Below are 16,176 nucleotides of genomic sequence, written 5' to 3' on the forward strand. Positions count from 1 at the left end.
ACCATGTGACATTACCAGAAGGCCCTGACATTGCTGCAGACACATGTCTATAGCCCTTGGACACTAACGGCGGAAGAAAGAAAACTGTGGAACAAGAATACCAAGATAGCAAATCACTAACAACTTCAAACATGGCTCACAAGGCAGACCTATACCCCTTGGACACAAGCGTTTAGAAAAAAATTCATGTGTAAATGAGAATCCAAAGATAGCGAACCAATAATAACTTCAAACGCAGCTCGACAATGCACTACAGTACACGAAGGCAAGTCACTTACGTCAGCAGACAAATACCCCCTGGACAAAAGCCTTTAGAAAAAAGGGATGTGTAGGTGAGAATCCCAAGATAGAGAACCAAATAATAACTTCAAACACAGTTGAAAAGGCAATACAGTACACGAATGTAAGTCACTTACCGCCGAAAATACCCTATGGGCAGTAAAAAAAGGCCTGTGTAAATGAAAATCCCAAGATAGCAAACCAATAACTACTTCAAACAGCTGCAGTGCACGACATCACCTGAAGCTACCGGTCTTCCTGTGTGTAGAAAGACGTCTTAATCGTCAGGATACAAGCCGTAGGAAATTTAAAAGTAAAAAAAAGCTAGATAGCGAACCAACAGCACATCTGGCAGTTGATGACATCACACAGAGCCACCTGCCTTGGTGCAGACAGATGTCTACAACCCCTGTGCTCAACCGGCAAATGAAGAATAAAGGAATGTATTGAGAACGACACGCCAAGAAACAGTTACTCAAGCAACTGGATACGATTTTGGAAACAGTCAGACGTTTCAGGTAGCATCCACTTTTCGTCATTGACACTAAGAGACTGCAGGAGAAATACAGGTTTTGGCGTATCTTATTACCTGGATGTCTAACCTTCACCGACGTATTTTTTTTCAGAATATGTTTCGAACGTATGCTATACTAAATGACCTTGAAGGGTATGAAATATTGTAGAGCTTGTAAAACATTATCAAAAAAGTAATCCTGTAACAAAGACTATTAAGTATGATGGATTGATCATCTCGCTTGTCCTTGAAAATCTTTGCACACATCGACGGTCGAAGTGTATGAAAAATGGTTTAGATTGTAAAATATTCTCATTACAATGTGGTAACTCAGCAAGCCAAACTGTGAAAATCCCATGATTTGGTCTGGCCACAATAGAAGAGTCTTATCTTATAAACACACAGCTGCAAGCCTAAATTATAGCATCCATCACAAGGGATCAATTATAGATGCAACATTTATTACACTTGGTATTTCCTGTCATATTATGCCCTGCAGACTACATTATACACAGTACAGGGTATTGAAACTAATCCTAATATTCTATCAATGCAACGATTTTGAAACTGAAAAATGTGTCTGTTCTAAGTTGGCTCCAAGGACTGTAAGAGGCTTATCCCTTTGTTTTGGTTTTGCATATCGTTTCTATATGTTATGCAAGACTGGGAAATGACAATACGTTAATCATTCTGCTCAATCAATAACCAATGCTGGAGGTAATATGAGTCGACTTTGCTGCACAAAAGTTAGGTTATGCGATGCGCTTGGGCTTGGGGTGGAAAGAGGGCATTCGATTTCAATTAGATCACCCAATTACATGGAACAATCAAGTGATTGTTGTTCGATTGTAGTCCTATCGACTGTTAGCTCTTTTGGGTAGTTTCATGATTGATTTCTAAGAAGATCTTTAGTTCTGTACCTATTAATGCTACACACTTTCATTGACTTTCATTTACGTTTGTTGAGGAACGGTCCAGGAGTGAAATTAGACTAAAGTAGCATACGAAAAGCTTTTAACTATTCATGAACCCAATTGACATAGAAACCTTTGGTCAAGTATTGTGTTTTTACATTCCAACATGTAATCACAAGACGTGGTGAGGCACACTCAAGGTTTTTTCCAACTTATATTAATGCCGCCAACAAAATAGGGGACAATACAATACTCATTTTCACCTGAGCGAAGTGAGGAAAGTCCCTTTCCCAAGAGCACAAGATCAGTAACATGTCAGGACCCGAACCCAGGACCCCTTGGTTCCGAGTCGAGCACTCTGCCGTTGCGCCACGCGAATCCATGTGACGCAATTAGTTTGGGTCGTCTCTGGCAACATAAAATACACATACTTCTACCACACATCCACACTATATGTATATTCTATGTTCGGATACAGAATTCCTAGAAATTGTGAATTTGGGGTCAATGATTCATCCAGCTATCCATATCCTTAAGCTAGGTTTTATAAGATATATCAAAAAAGTAATATTTTGATACAAAAATCCAAGAAATTCTACTCGATCACTACCAAGGCCTCATAAGATCTAGAGCAAAATCCACGTAATAATTTATAGTCACCAGTCAGAGCTTAGACGGTAGGGATAACCGGGAATATCTAGGTACAATAATCCATGTAATTATTTTCAGTCACTGAGTGGGTCACAATTGGCACTATTTCGTCGCCTTGCGCGTTCCCTCAGGACACAGTGCAAGATTACTGTTAGTGCCGTATCTTAACTAAGCTAGTAATAATATACTTTAAGTAAGAGTTGATACCTTTTGACGCCAAAGTGAGGAAATTTCTGACAGTAAGGAATAAGGGGGATTAAAACCCCCTACTGTGGGAATTGTTGCGTCATCACTGGGAAAACTTGTGACGTTCAGATTAGATCTGGATGGACTTGAACATTGGAAAAGAAGGGAGGGAGAAATGTGATTTGAAAATTGAAATAAATGGTGTTTTGAGAGCAAATGAAAGAGTACTGTTGCTGACAGTTGCTGATCTATTACATTTTGTATGAGATTTAGAAAATGACAAGTATAACGATTATGAAAATCAGAGAGAGACCAATAAGCCAAAAGACCAAAAGAGGGAGAAATTATCAATGGATATGCAGTAGGTTTTACCATACACTGTGTTACAAATGTCAATCAAAATTGCAACAAAACGTTCATCTTCTGATTCGTCAGAATAAGTATCAGCAAATATTAACCAGATATATATTTAGTATATTTGTCATTTCAGTACATAGAAGATGAATACTATAACGTTATATATTAGACCGTTTGATATTAGTCACATCTTTGTATTAAGTGTTAAAGGCTTCGTTGAAAGCTAGGTATATAAGCTAGGTATATGTAGACAGGCTTAAAGTTTCATGGATGTTCAATATTTCATCTGAACGTGGCAGGGTTTATCTATTACCTCTCTTTATCGTCTATACCCAGATTTATGCCGTCTTATGGCTTCAGACATTCATCAAGTTTTTCATCACAAAGTCTCTGGTGGCCCGTAATCTGCAAAACCCACAGATCTCTGTGGAAATAAATTCTTGCTCCATTTAAGTCACCGAAAGCCTGGTATATTTCCCAGCAAAATCTAGCCTCTACCAGACACCGCGGATCGCTGGAAAAATAGTAAATATTGGCCGAAATAAAGGGATAGTATACCAGGGGAGTTAGCAGGCCAGAGAGGATCCAATATGCGACCCACTCCCCTGGTATACTATCCCTTTATTTCGGCCATTTCTACTATTTTTCCAGCGATCCGCGGAGCCTGGTAGAGGCTAAGCAAAAACGGAAAGCGTTTGGTTTCTGCTTTGACGAGTACTAACTTTCCCGATTTCACCGGGCAGTCGAAGATTTGCTCGGATTGCCGGTAACCTTCATCGTAAATGTAATTCTCGTTGATGATAACCTCGTCTCGCCTCAGAGTAACACGGGATCAAAGACGTCATTCCAAACCACTGTGGAAATCACTCATTCAATGTGCAAATGACATATTGAAGACCTCCGAGACCCTCTGATGTTCATAAAGCCACAGCAAGTAAATTTTATAGATGACATCCTCCGCAGACTCCACATCCAATGCGGTAGGGCGAAAAAACAGGATTCTTTCATTTTCAAAATTTATGGTCATAATTGAGGTGGCAAAATATGATATAACAACGACACAGGTCCTGTATTCCTGTATTCCACAGTATTACCTGTCTGTCTTTGTAGATGTGTAAAGACATCAGTTAACTAGAGATTCTAACAGCAGGCTCAAAACGGCTAGCCGTACCATCATGGGCTGCTACTTTACCGGGCTGGCTGCATTGGATGCGATGGAACATGTCACTGTCAACATTTGCGATCAAACGCGATCCAGTGTGCCTCAACTTTGCTGGATCCTTGATGATCTCCAAGTCGATAGTCATTTACAACATATTTACCCATTTTCGGCATGTTGATCACCGTCAGAGGGCAAAACAATTTCTTGCTTTTTTTTTTTCAAAATCAGGCGAAAATTAATGCGCGCGCTGAAGCCATTCATAAAAATTACTTGCTGTGGCCTACGTTGTCACTGTCAGGAAGCAATCAGCACGCACGTGGCCTGGCACATGCAGGGTGGGACTCTCCTCAGGCAAATTGCCTGAGAAATTGCAGTCGTGCTCGGAGGAGCTTCTTTCCTTTTCATAATGACTAAATCACCACTTAAGGAAACTATAGATACGATGTCTTGGGGTTAATGGCGGATAATGCTGCACGCTTGGGGATCTGAACCCGGAGGTGGCGGCGAAGTGAACAGTATTGGAAAAATAAATTACTTTTTCTCCTGGGAGGTCAAAGATTGATTAAAAGTTGTGGAACCTGTGATAACGTTTTTGCTAGTTTTCAATTGTTTGCACAGAAAATGTACAGGTTGCAGACCAGGTAGATAGGTGTAAACGATTTTCTTTTCCTCTCATTTCAACATGGCTGAGGACCATTACTGCCTGTCACCTTTGGTCAATAAGTGGATGGTTGCTTTTTTCCTCTAAAGCGCCTATAACGATGTGTTTACGATGCTGAGAGGATATGAAAGGAGCTGAAAACTAGATTGTGTCAGAAGCACCTGTTACACCTACATGTAAACGTTGTCGCTGTTGTTTTCGCGAGGTTTTTCTCAGCAAACGCATCTGCAGCGCAGAGCCTTGATTAAAGGTGAAGGTGAAGTACTTTGTTGACGATTGTAAGAAGAGCTATTACATCAGAGAACCACATCTGCTCATTACGTTCCGTGTTATATAATATATTGTCACGTTGTCAGAGAGAATGGGTGCATGCAGACTTGATATGTTTCATACGTAATAATTAGCACGTTTTCTGACATTCGAGTGGCGGTGAACATCATTCCCCATCTATTAAAACTAATGAAGTTTTAGCGAACGTCACAAAATCAGACCCTGAGGACCCAATTAAAAAATTAACGAGTTTGTTGATGATCTCATATCAGGGCATAGGTACCAGTAAAGAACATTGAAACTTTGTTGGGAAAATCAAGGAACAGAGTTTCACTTTTAAACTTTAACTTTTAGCCTAGAGAAGTTTGGCATAACCTCAATTTGCACCTTGAGTGTAGTTGGTAAATTCTAGAGTATGCATACCAAGTATATTTGGCTTTATTTTGTGCTTTATTTTGCATATAACGTTACATCACATACAACCATACTCTACACACAAAAACACATTCAAGCTCAGAACTACGACTATTCTTTTACATATAAATGTCACATAGTATAATATTCCTTTTATGTTTTTGTATTCTAAAGCCGCTGGCGCTGTATAATAGCCAGAACACAATATAAAGCTGCAACTGCAACACCGTAAAAATATCCCTAAGGTAAGACTACTAGTATAGTATAGCTCTACGTTCGGTTTGAGAAATGTATCGCCAGGTTGCGCAAGTAATGCCTGTCAAATCCACATGGTCTTACCTTTCAATATCTCTTCTTTATGACCACTATGTTTGCTTTATGATGACTCCGGAACTCGCAGTCTCTCAATAAATATCAACTTAAAGCTAGAGCGTATCGTAGAAAGCCAATTTAGCCGGATTGTAAAAGATATTTTATGGCCGCTATTGAAGCGGTAAAGTGCACTTGAGCTCTCAGATAGGATACGAGCTGGTGTTATATGGCTGGTCGTAAGCCCTAAGGATGTATTCAGTGGGTACTTAAGAAGTGATATGTAACGATTAGAGCGCTGTTTATGGGTTATGTAGATAGGTAAAGGGCAAAAGCGCTGTTAACATGTCAGATTCTTGCACAAACAAAACAAAGCCTTAGCTTCAGGCTGGGATTTTACCACCAGAGTGGCAGTAAAATACGTGCTGACGTATGTACAAGCACTATCATGTGGGCTGCTAGAATGGCTGAGTCTTCCTTACTACTGCTATCGACCTGGATTCAGGGACTATAGCGGATAAAATGAGACACGTGTAGGGCTCAGATATCCCCCGAGAACACAGTCAGCCCTCAAGTAAGGAGATTTCATATTGCTGGCCGGGGGCTTTCCGTAGGATCATGACCAAATCAATGTTCGTAAGCTGCTTCTAAGGCTGCATACATTAGAAGAATAGACGTTGACAAAATTGAGGACTATGAAAACGTCTTCCCTAGGAGAGCAAACATTGGAAAAACCGAGGACTATCAAAACGTAAACACAGGACATATCACATATCTTCAATCCTTCCTTCCTTCCTTATTTCCTTCCTATCTTCCTCCCTCTCGCTCCTTTTCGTCCTTCCTTCCTTCTTCCCTCTATCCTCCTTCCCTTCTTTCCTTTTTCCTTCCATCTTTTCTTCTTATCTTACTTTCCTTCTTTCTTTTCTCATTTTTCTTGCCTTCTGCTAATCTTTTTCCAAACTCCATGATCTCCCGTTGCCTCAGGGTCACTCCTGGTGTTGCTGAGGTCACCGACCCCCATTTACTTTCAATTCCCGGCGGCAGAACGTTTTCAGCGGCCGCTATCTCCCACCCGTCTGGTCTCATCTGCAACGATCCGCCTCCTGGGACTTCCGGGCGAGGTGGCAAAAACGATTTCACGGAAAACTGCGTCCGTACATAGAGAACATGACCTTGGTCGGAGCCGGAAGATTAGTTTACTTAAGAGGCTTTTGGTCATTTTTTGGTTGGTAATAGGGGGCCTGGGAATGAAAACTGGCACCAAATATTGCAACTTAAGGTCTCTTAAATATCTTACGCTGTCATTAGTACACGTCTGATAAAACCGCGTCCGTACATAGAGAACATGACCGGAGTCGGAATATTAGTTTAGTAGTAATACGTAAGATGCTTTTGGTCATTTTTGGTAATGAGGGACCTGGGAATGAAAACTGGCACCAAATTTGACTACATGCAACTAAAGGTCTCTTACGATGTCATTAGTACACGTCTGATAAAAACTGCGTCCGTACATAGAGAATATGACTTTGGATGACCTCGGGAAGATTAGTTTACGCAAGAGGCTTTTGGTCATTTTTTTTTGTTGGTAATAGGGGGCCTGGGAATGAAAACTATCACCGAATATTGACTACATGCAACTACAATATTAGTACACGTCTGATAACAACTGCATCCGGACATAGAGAACATGACCTTGGACAGACCCTAGATGACCTTGGGAAGCTTTAGTTTACGTAAGAGGCTTTTGGTCAGTTTTTGTGTTGGTAATAGGGGCTCTGGGAAGGAAAGCTATGTTTGATAAAATGTGGTATAAAGTTTAACTAAAACGCTGCGGCCTGTGGGCAAAGACTTGGCTTACCAACACTGGCACTAGCTATGCCCGTATCAGTGCAGTACTAATGGCAGCTTAAGAGATTAAAGAGACCTTTGGTTGTATGTAGCCAATTTTCGGTGCCAGTTTAGCCGAGAGAGATATTATAAAACGTTGCATAGCTAGCTGTTACATCTACTCCTACTGGAGTCCTAGCTATTTACGTACTCAGTGTAACACATAGTCTAACCTTTAGTCAAAAATGACAAAGTACTGTTCTCACAATCCGAACCATTAAAATCTATGTATATCACTCGCTCATTTACTTGTTCACAAATGCCATCAATCATAACTTATTATCACTCACGAAGAAACTCATTCACAAACTCACTCAAACTCACTACCTCATATGTGTAGATACGATATGTATAATGGACAACTCCTAGCCTACAATGTAGTTTCATGCACTTGTAGTCATACAGTACTGACTTGTTGCTTCCGCCATTTTGTCATATATGTACAATTAGATAAGATGAGGTCCGTGCTCCATGATGAGAAACACCCCATAACATCAACCATATCCTGGCCTCTCAGTACTATCTACTCCGCGAACGGATATGGGGACTCGTAAAACCTGGTCCTAGGTCACAGTGATCAAGCACCAAAGACATTAACGTTTCACATGTCATTTCACAAACACGCATGTGGGACCGATAAAACTGTACATTGTCATAATCTGTTGGAGTGGGCCATAAATTCTCTGGCGCTGTGGCAGGAACTGAGCCATAGATAGCCTCAGCGCCGCACGACTACATGACATATGGACATTGCGGCCTAGGAAAAACACTGTGTTTCCTGTTTCAGTCTTATAAAAATTAGTGTGTGTTGGTATGGATCTTCTCCCTCTCCCTCTCTCTCTCTCTCTCCCTCCCTCCCTCTCTCTCTCTCTCTCTCTCTCTCTCTCAGAACACCAAGAAAACAGTTTCATCACTCAGGTTTCATCAGCGGGTAATATTTGTGTCCCTTGCAGGGGTCTACTGTAAAAGAGGACTAGGGTCGGCAGTTTTTTCTAGGGTCATTCAGGAAACACATTTTTCCTAGGCCTAAGGTAGACCTCGATGGGAAGTTGACGAATACTGCAGACCCGAAGCTTAAGTGGATTTTTGGTTTCTTATCACAATTTGGCCATGAAGTTCAATGCAGTTATCATCTGGTGCCAGAGTGCACACAACTGCGATGTCGCATCGTTGGTTAAAGTCCCTCTGAGGCCAAGACTGTTACGTTATTGATGACCAAGTTCATGTATATTGACGCGTACCTTTGGTCTATCTTTGCCCGGAAAGGAGGAACTATCTTCGCCAGCGTGTCTAATGGTGTGCACAGGTCAACGTTGTCCCATCTCCTGTCTCGAAGGACCGTCTGTTTCCATTATAGTTATCCTGTTTCAAACAGTCAGGAAGATTTTGGAGACCCATGTCTTATTTCTTTCTGCCATGGCTACGATTTCAAGAAGTTGGCATAACGACATTACTGAAATTGATAATGAAATGCACAAGGAAATTGTTACTCAAGCAACTACATGTACGTTTCAAGTAGTGGTCAGTCAGTTTTCAAAATCTATCCAGTTGCTTGAGTAACATTTCCATGTGCATCTCATTACCTGGATGTCTAGTATAACCTTAATCGACGTGATAATTAAAGTATATAGTAACGGTTATTGTTTGATTCAGATGAGACAAACAGCAACATTTGATAACAATGTTTCTTCATTCACATACAACATACCTTGTACAAAGATTTCGACACATCACCAAAACGCTATATGAACCTGTGCTCTGAAAACCTTAAAGAATAGTTTCAGAGAAGGGTTATCATCCTCAAAAACTAACTTTTTCGTGTACTGCAACTGCACTGTGACAAAGAGGGTTTTGAAGATGAAACGATGCCAAGGCTAAAACAATATTCATCAATCTATTCCACAAATATGATGAAAGGTCACATACAAAACCAATGGTCAACCATACATGACCAAACCTAATAAATATAGCTTCCGTAGTGAAAATACATTGTTATATGATAAAGTAGGTGAAGATTGCTAGCGATTTATTGCATAGGTGTAAGAAACACCTCACTGAAGCAATTTCATTCTATAATATCATATATCTGGTACATGGAATGAAGGTTATAGGGTAACGGCCATAAAGCTCTATATCGCTTTCACAATCATGACTTGAGACCGAAATAAATACACAGCTATCAGAATTGTTACGACATCAGTTGGAATGGATAGTGTTATTGGAAATGTGACACAACTTTTTGTGTGATTCTTATCTAAATGTATGTACACGTAGTACAATGAAATAAACTTTATAACCGACACTGTTTTCGACTGTGCATTTACAGTCTTTGTCAAGGAATAAATCAAATGTTTGATGATCTATGACTTCACTTCATGTGAATTACGAACAATTTACTCTATAAAGTCCATGCATCTATTTTAACATAATCTAGACTTTATACTTAGCTTATACTTTATTGTAGTCATTTCTGTGTTGAAAAAAATGACTACAGGTTTGTAAAATATTCTTCATTCTCCACTGATAGGGTCACATCGTGAGAGTGAGCTATAATCCTAACTTGTTTGTTTGTCCACCTGTCTGTTTGTCCGTCTGTCTGCCTGTACATGTATGTCTGTCTGTGAAATAGACGGAAACAACGTTTTTGTGGAGCTTGCGTTTGCTCCATCCGTTTAAAAAACGGTCCCAGAAGTCTGGGTTTCCAAGAAACTGACCAGTAAATTTAAAACCTGCCTGCTCTGACGCGAGTCATTCTATTGGCTTTATTTTGACGCAGGTGACCTGAATCATCATATATGTGCCTCAGGCACATTTCCCATCTTCTGTGTATGGACAAATAGTGACAGGGCACCGGGTGGCTACTATCCTGTTGTGTTTCTTTGTCTGTCTGTCCATGAGGTAGACAGAAAAGAGTTTTTCGGGGGGAGCTTGCGAAGCAGAGAAGCTGTCGTGGTTCATCTTTTACCGCACGTCAGTATCGCTACCAGGTCGTTGCGGAAACGGGTGTCGGCATAGGCGTACAGAAACACGTTGATAGCAGAGTTCAGGAGGCCCATCATGCTGGCCACGTCTTGCGCAACGCTGAACGAAAAGTTGTCATACCTTCCGACATTGTTTGTCCGTACTATCAGGAAGATCACCAACCGAGGGAACCATAAGAGCACAAACGTGGCACTAATGGTGATGAGGACAACTACGGGCTTATTGGTGGACCGAGTGGGCCGTTTACGTGTAGAGTTCGTTTTCAGTACTCGCGCTCTGAGCGAATCTGGTCTCGCTTTTCCTCGCGAGACCATGGGCGAGACTTGACGCGACTCTGTTGTTGTTGTTGCCATGGAGTTGCTGACGGTCGGTGGAGATGTTTCCACGGGTGCAAGCGCCTCCTTGCGATCTCCATCAGAACTGCTGTCTGGATTGTCTGATGAAGATGACCGAGGGCGAGGGTGGATCTCGACGCGTGTGGTAACGCGAGACTTGTCGCGAGAGTTGGTGCCATCGTCCGTGCTTCCCGACTCATCGCCATTTTGTGTACCCTTCTTTTCTATCTCCTTAGCTAGCCTCTTCTGTAGAAAAGGATGCTGAGGGGAATCAGAGGTCTCGGCTCGAGGTGGTACCGAGGTGGACGCACCCGTGGCAGTTACCTCCGACATTCGGCGAACAAGCCCCGGGCCAATTTTTCTCATAGTTCGCAACTTGTAAATAATCATACCATTGAAACCAATGATGACAATATAAGGTATTATGTAGGATAAAATACTCTGTCCCCAGATTAACCCTAGTCGGTACTCAGCGGATAAATTTTCGACATAATAACAGCGGTAGATTGTCCTGTTTCCGTCCTGTACGGTACTGGGAGCCTCTGCGAAAAAGTGTGGAAGGGCGAGCAGGTACGAACACACGTACACCCCGGCTATGGTCAGTTTGGCGGTCCTTGGGTTGCTCACTTTGTGCTTCCAGATGGGGAAGTAGACTCCGATAAACCTGAAGGAGTGATCAAAAAGTTTCCTTAGACATATGTATTGATTTATGTATAGAGATTCACCAAAAGTTGTGAAAGAATTAATATGTATAACAGATGTCTTTTTTTTTAATTTCAAGATGTCCCTGATGGTCCTGAAATGAGACTGTAACGTTTGAACCAATGACAACTTTAAGGATCTCTACTCTTTTGGTTAAATGTGATGGGTTCTTTAACGTTTTGAGGCACAGCTCTCCTCAAACATAGGACACCAGGCTTTACGTCCCACCCGAAAGGACGCCCCTAGGCTGACCCTAGCGATAGCTAGGTACCATTTTCACCTGAATTGACTGAGAAAAACTGGTATATCATACAGAAACTTTTTTGTGTTGGATCTAAAGTTTTAAGTCTATACATGTAACTACCATCACATATTAACTGTCATGAAAGTACAATGTACATGTAGTTATACTACTAAGTATATCATGAAGACTACGTGATTCTCACCTCTCTATAGTGTAGACCACGATGATCCAGATTGAGGCGTTGTGAGCTCCGTAGTCGAACGTGATCAGCCACGAACAGAACCCGCCAAAAGACACCTGCTGGTCCAGGATCACAAAATGGACCACCTGGGACAACAACAACAACAAGCACCAAATCAAGAAACAAGCAAAAAAATGACTCAACATTCAGGACAGATACCACGGACTGTACAAATCCGAGAACCATCCAAAGGTATTACGAAGTTATTATGTCAAATTCGGCTCGGGGTCAGAGCAGACAGGTTTAAATTCACTGGTCAGCTTCTTGCCTGGAAACCCAGACTTCGGGGACCGTTTTCTAAACGGATGGAGCTGATTCAGTGTAGGTAGATGGGCTGGCTGGACGATCCATTTTATCAGCTTCCTTGTGGTGCAGTTGTCCTGAATCATCGTGTATTTACATCAGGCATATTTCCCTTATCCCAGACACTGATACTTTTACAAATGATACACCATGATGCTCGCAAACGATTGATTGATTGAACTTGATACAAAATCCTGAAAATTCTCGAGAGCCTAGACCTTTTGTGTTCCTCTGACTTCCCACCTACCGTTTCTATGAAGGCGATGAAGATGATGACGAGCGAGTCGGCCACAGCCAGGGCGATCAGGTACAGGCCCGGGGTGGTCTTCGCCTCGCTGGGGCGCTGGCGCCGCCGGATCAGGATGTACAGCGTCAGGGCATTTGCTGTGGACATTCAACAGGATATAAGTACATTAGCGTACATCTTTTTAAAGTAAACTAAAGTTAAGAACTGAAGAGCTTCAGCCACACATGGAATACCATCCAGAGAGTAGCCCAGGACAGAGGGAACTGGAAAACCTTTGTTGCTGCCCTACATGCCGGGACTGGCATTAAGACTGTAAGTAAGTAAGTAAGTAAAGATAAGTAAGGTTTATCTGTGTTTACGATCTACGTTTTGGCCGTTTCTCCTACAATCTTCGTCAAGATCGAATGACCAATCACACTTGACCTAACGCACACGTGACAGGGACAAGTGGTCACACGCGCTAGAGCTTAAAGCTTTATGGTTCTCTTATATATGGTCATCACTTCTTATGCGATAAAATATTCAAAAATCGCTCTCAATATTTACGGTCTCACCAGAAGAAGCAGAGCAGGACATAAAGAGGAAGCGATTTGTTTACTTCCGGATGTAGCATGAATAACAAGACGTCACAACGCGAAAAGGGCATATAAAAAACACTACCAACACGTGTGGCCAGGCTGACATAGTTACATTGAAGGGTGTTTATTTTATGTTGTAAAAGAGAGTAACATGTACTTTGTATGGCGAAGCTTCCGAAATGATTGCAAGCCCAGATGGCCCTTTCTCCCGTAAAGTAGGCCACATTCTCTACTGTGCATCCTGTTTCCCTGCGTACTTAATCTTAAACTACTTTAATGAACTCGAAATGCAACCATTTATATAAACACCATCATTATCTAGATAGATATATCTCTTCAGCAGGTCTAAAAGCTTATAAAAGTCATGTATGTGAAGGGGGTATTGACCTAAGGTGGAATTTTAGATCCATTGATATATACCTAGTGACAAACCGTCTGACTCACAGGCTACTGTTTATACTGCCAACAGAAAAGTCAGCAAACATGTGTGACGTGTCTGTGTATCCATAGCAAATTTGCACACTTTATAGGGGGTAATCGTACCAAATAAACCATTACGGAACACGTCAGTCATATCAAAAACGTTGCAACGAGTGGCCATAACAACAATATCAGAACAGAACGTTTAGAATATTTTTAATTGCGTTGTGTTGTCAAAGGTAGCTGTTAAGTACAAACTACATGGAATCCCAGAAGAAACGCACTGTCGACTTTTTACGACATTTTGTCAAATGATAAAGCTGTCAAATATTAATTTCGCCATGGTAACAAAATAATCATCAGTAAAACATCTGACGTAAACCAGATGTAGAGCATGCTTCAGAGTTAAAAGGCTTTTCTGGACAACGTAGAGTACCCTGACTTTTAACTGTAATTATTAATACATTAACGGTGATACAAAGTAACTCCAGATGCCAGGGTCAGTACTAATAAACCATTTATACTCATTAACATTAGATTTTATGCCGAACTGCCTGCTAGATTATATATACAGAGCCATCAGACCACTGCTTCACGACTGGAACATAGCAACCAACAACTGGAAAGGAGACAAGAATTACTCAAAAGTGGAAACTAATGTATGAGCAAACATCATAGAACTCGAAAAAAAGCAGTACTTTTACCGTCATACGTGCGTGCAAAGACTGAAAGCAAGGTTTTAGCGTTAATTTTTGTATCGTATTCAAGGCTTTTGACGACTGAAACAACTTGATCATAGTTTCCAAAAGATATTGCAAAGTTTGGGAGGCACATACCGAAGTGTCTAACTTCTAGTCAAACAATGTGCAAGCTTTAGATTTAACGATCGAACGAAGATCGAAGACCTTTGAACTAGTGATGTTTCTGTAGTTCCCTGCAAATGGGTCTGTTAGTACAACAACGTACAAAGTATAAGTATAATTGTACCAGTTTTTGGAATAACATTTAACATCAAATCGTAACCTTTCTACATACCAATGTAGTATGTGAGTTCTTGGGTTAGTCTTGCATATGTCCTACAAAATTAAACTAGTGGGGTCGTGGGGCGTAGCGGCAGAGTGCTCCACTCGGAACCGAAAGAGGTCCCGGTTTCGAGTCCTGACGATGACATGCCACCGATCTTGTGCCCTTGGGAAAGCCACTTTGCACGACTTTCCCCACTTCGCTCAGTATTGTATTCTCTCCTGTGTTGGTGGTGTCACTAATATAACTTGAAAAAACTTGAGTGTGCCGTCACCACGTCTTGTGATTACATGTTGGAAATAAAAAAGAATGCATTCTTGGGATAGCCTTGCATATGCCCTACAAAATTAAGGTGTTGTTACGGAAAGGCTATCTTAAATCTTTGTAGTTGACTAGGTCTGTCACAGCCTACTTAAAGATCGACTCTATGACATTAAAATCCTACGACGAACTAAGATGATGTGATCGAGTACTTAGGTATATATATATATAAGATGTTGAAGGTTTACCGGGTAAGCCAAAGATGACGACTGCAGGGTAGAACACCTTGACAACCAGGATCAGGATCTCTTCAGGCTCCATACTGTACAACTGGCGGTCCTCTTAGCAGTACAGATCTGTCCGGGGCATTCAAGAGCTGATCGGCAAGAGAGCTAGCCAGGTAGCCTTGCTGAGAACACAATGTGACGATGAAGCCTCAACAACAAAGTTGTACAAGTGGCGGTCTTCTCACAGGAACAGAGTTGTCCGGCCGGCCAAAGAACTATCCAGTTATCTGTATCTGTATCAGTATAGCCGACATAAACGCCCTTCGGCGTAACACACCAGTTAGCCCTGCGAAGAATCTACTGCGTGTCGCTGTAGGCTAGGACAAGTTTCAACAGAGCAGTCTTTTTTTCAATCCAAAGTGTCACAGAAGTGTTGTCACAAAATGCCAGGTCCACACAGACGCGCCACGTCCCTTCGCGGCTGTTCCAGTAAATGTCTGCCTTCAAGTCGAGCTAAAAGCCGTTACTTATACTCCACAGTACGTCAATGACCAATAAAACTATCATAAAAGTTTCCAGACGACATAAAAAATGACTAGCCGAGGGAAAAACGCCAGCCGATCTGAAGGTTATTTCAGAATAACCACCCCCGCCAGAATGTTCATGTAAATATTAGACTTTCACCCCTGCCTGTATAATGAGTTACAAGTAGCGGGTTTGGCGGAGTATTGCGCGCTGTTTTTCTCACGTTGCTGTGGTGTAAATGATGACCTTTGTTTCGTGTGGGTTTTGTTCAAATACCGAACCCACGGCGGTTTATTTGGGTAGCTTATCGTGTTTTGGTTCTCCTGGGCCCCACCCGAGAAATTCGGGATATGTCCAGAAATGGGAATTTTGGTATTCATGAAAAAAGTCATGCTTTTTCTGTTATGTTTATGAAATAGGTTTGACGGAATGTAAAAAATGACGACATGGTCAAATTGGATAGTGTCTTGCTTATTGGACACTG

At 41.5% G+C, this 16,176-nt stretch overlaps 1 protein-coding gene across 1 annotated transcript; it reads right to left on the minus strand.

The window, feature by feature from the left end:
• Positions 1-10,455: 10,455 nt before the first annotated feature.
• Positions 10,456-15,322, minus strand: LOC109480299 (probable G-protein coupled receptor 139). Its single transcript, XM_019782485.1, has 4 exons — positions 15,189-15,322; positions 12,659-12,795; positions 12,070-12,194; positions 10,456-11,585 (listed from the first exon to the last, which is right to left on the minus strand). Exons 1-4 carry the CDS (start codon positions 15,259-15,261, stop codon positions 10,559-10,561), a joined length of 1,362 nt encoding a protein of 453 aa, XP_019638044.1. The 5' UTR covers positions 15,262-15,322; the 3' UTR covers positions 10,456-10,558.
• Between the last annotated feature and the right edge of the window lie 854 nt (positions 15,323-16,176).

Source organism: Branchiostoma belcheri, unplaced genomic scaffold (genome assembly GCF_001625305.1).
Source record: "Branchiostoma belcheri isolate BF01 breed outbred unplaced genomic scaffold, Haploidv18h27 scaffold50, whole genome shotgun sequence".
Taxonomy (NCBI): domain Eukaryota; kingdom Metazoa; phylum Chordata; class Leptocardii; order Amphioxiformes; family Branchiostomatidae; genus Branchiostoma; species Branchiostoma belcheri.

Bases quoted from the DNA above. Each gene is read 5' to 3' on its own strand.
- LOC109480299 (XM_019782485.1), bottom strand. From the start codon at position 15,261: ATGGAGCCTGAAGAGATCCTGATCCTGGTTGTCAAGGTGTTCTACCCT. The intron at 12,796-15,188 runs GTAAACCTTCAA...GAATGTCCACAG, and splicing joins CGTCATCTTTGGCTTACCCG to CAAATGCCCTGACGCTGTAC. The intron at 11,586-12,069 runs GTGAGAATCACG...TCACTCCTTCAG, and splicing joins GTGGTCTACACTATAGAGAG to GTTTATCGGAGTCTACTTCC.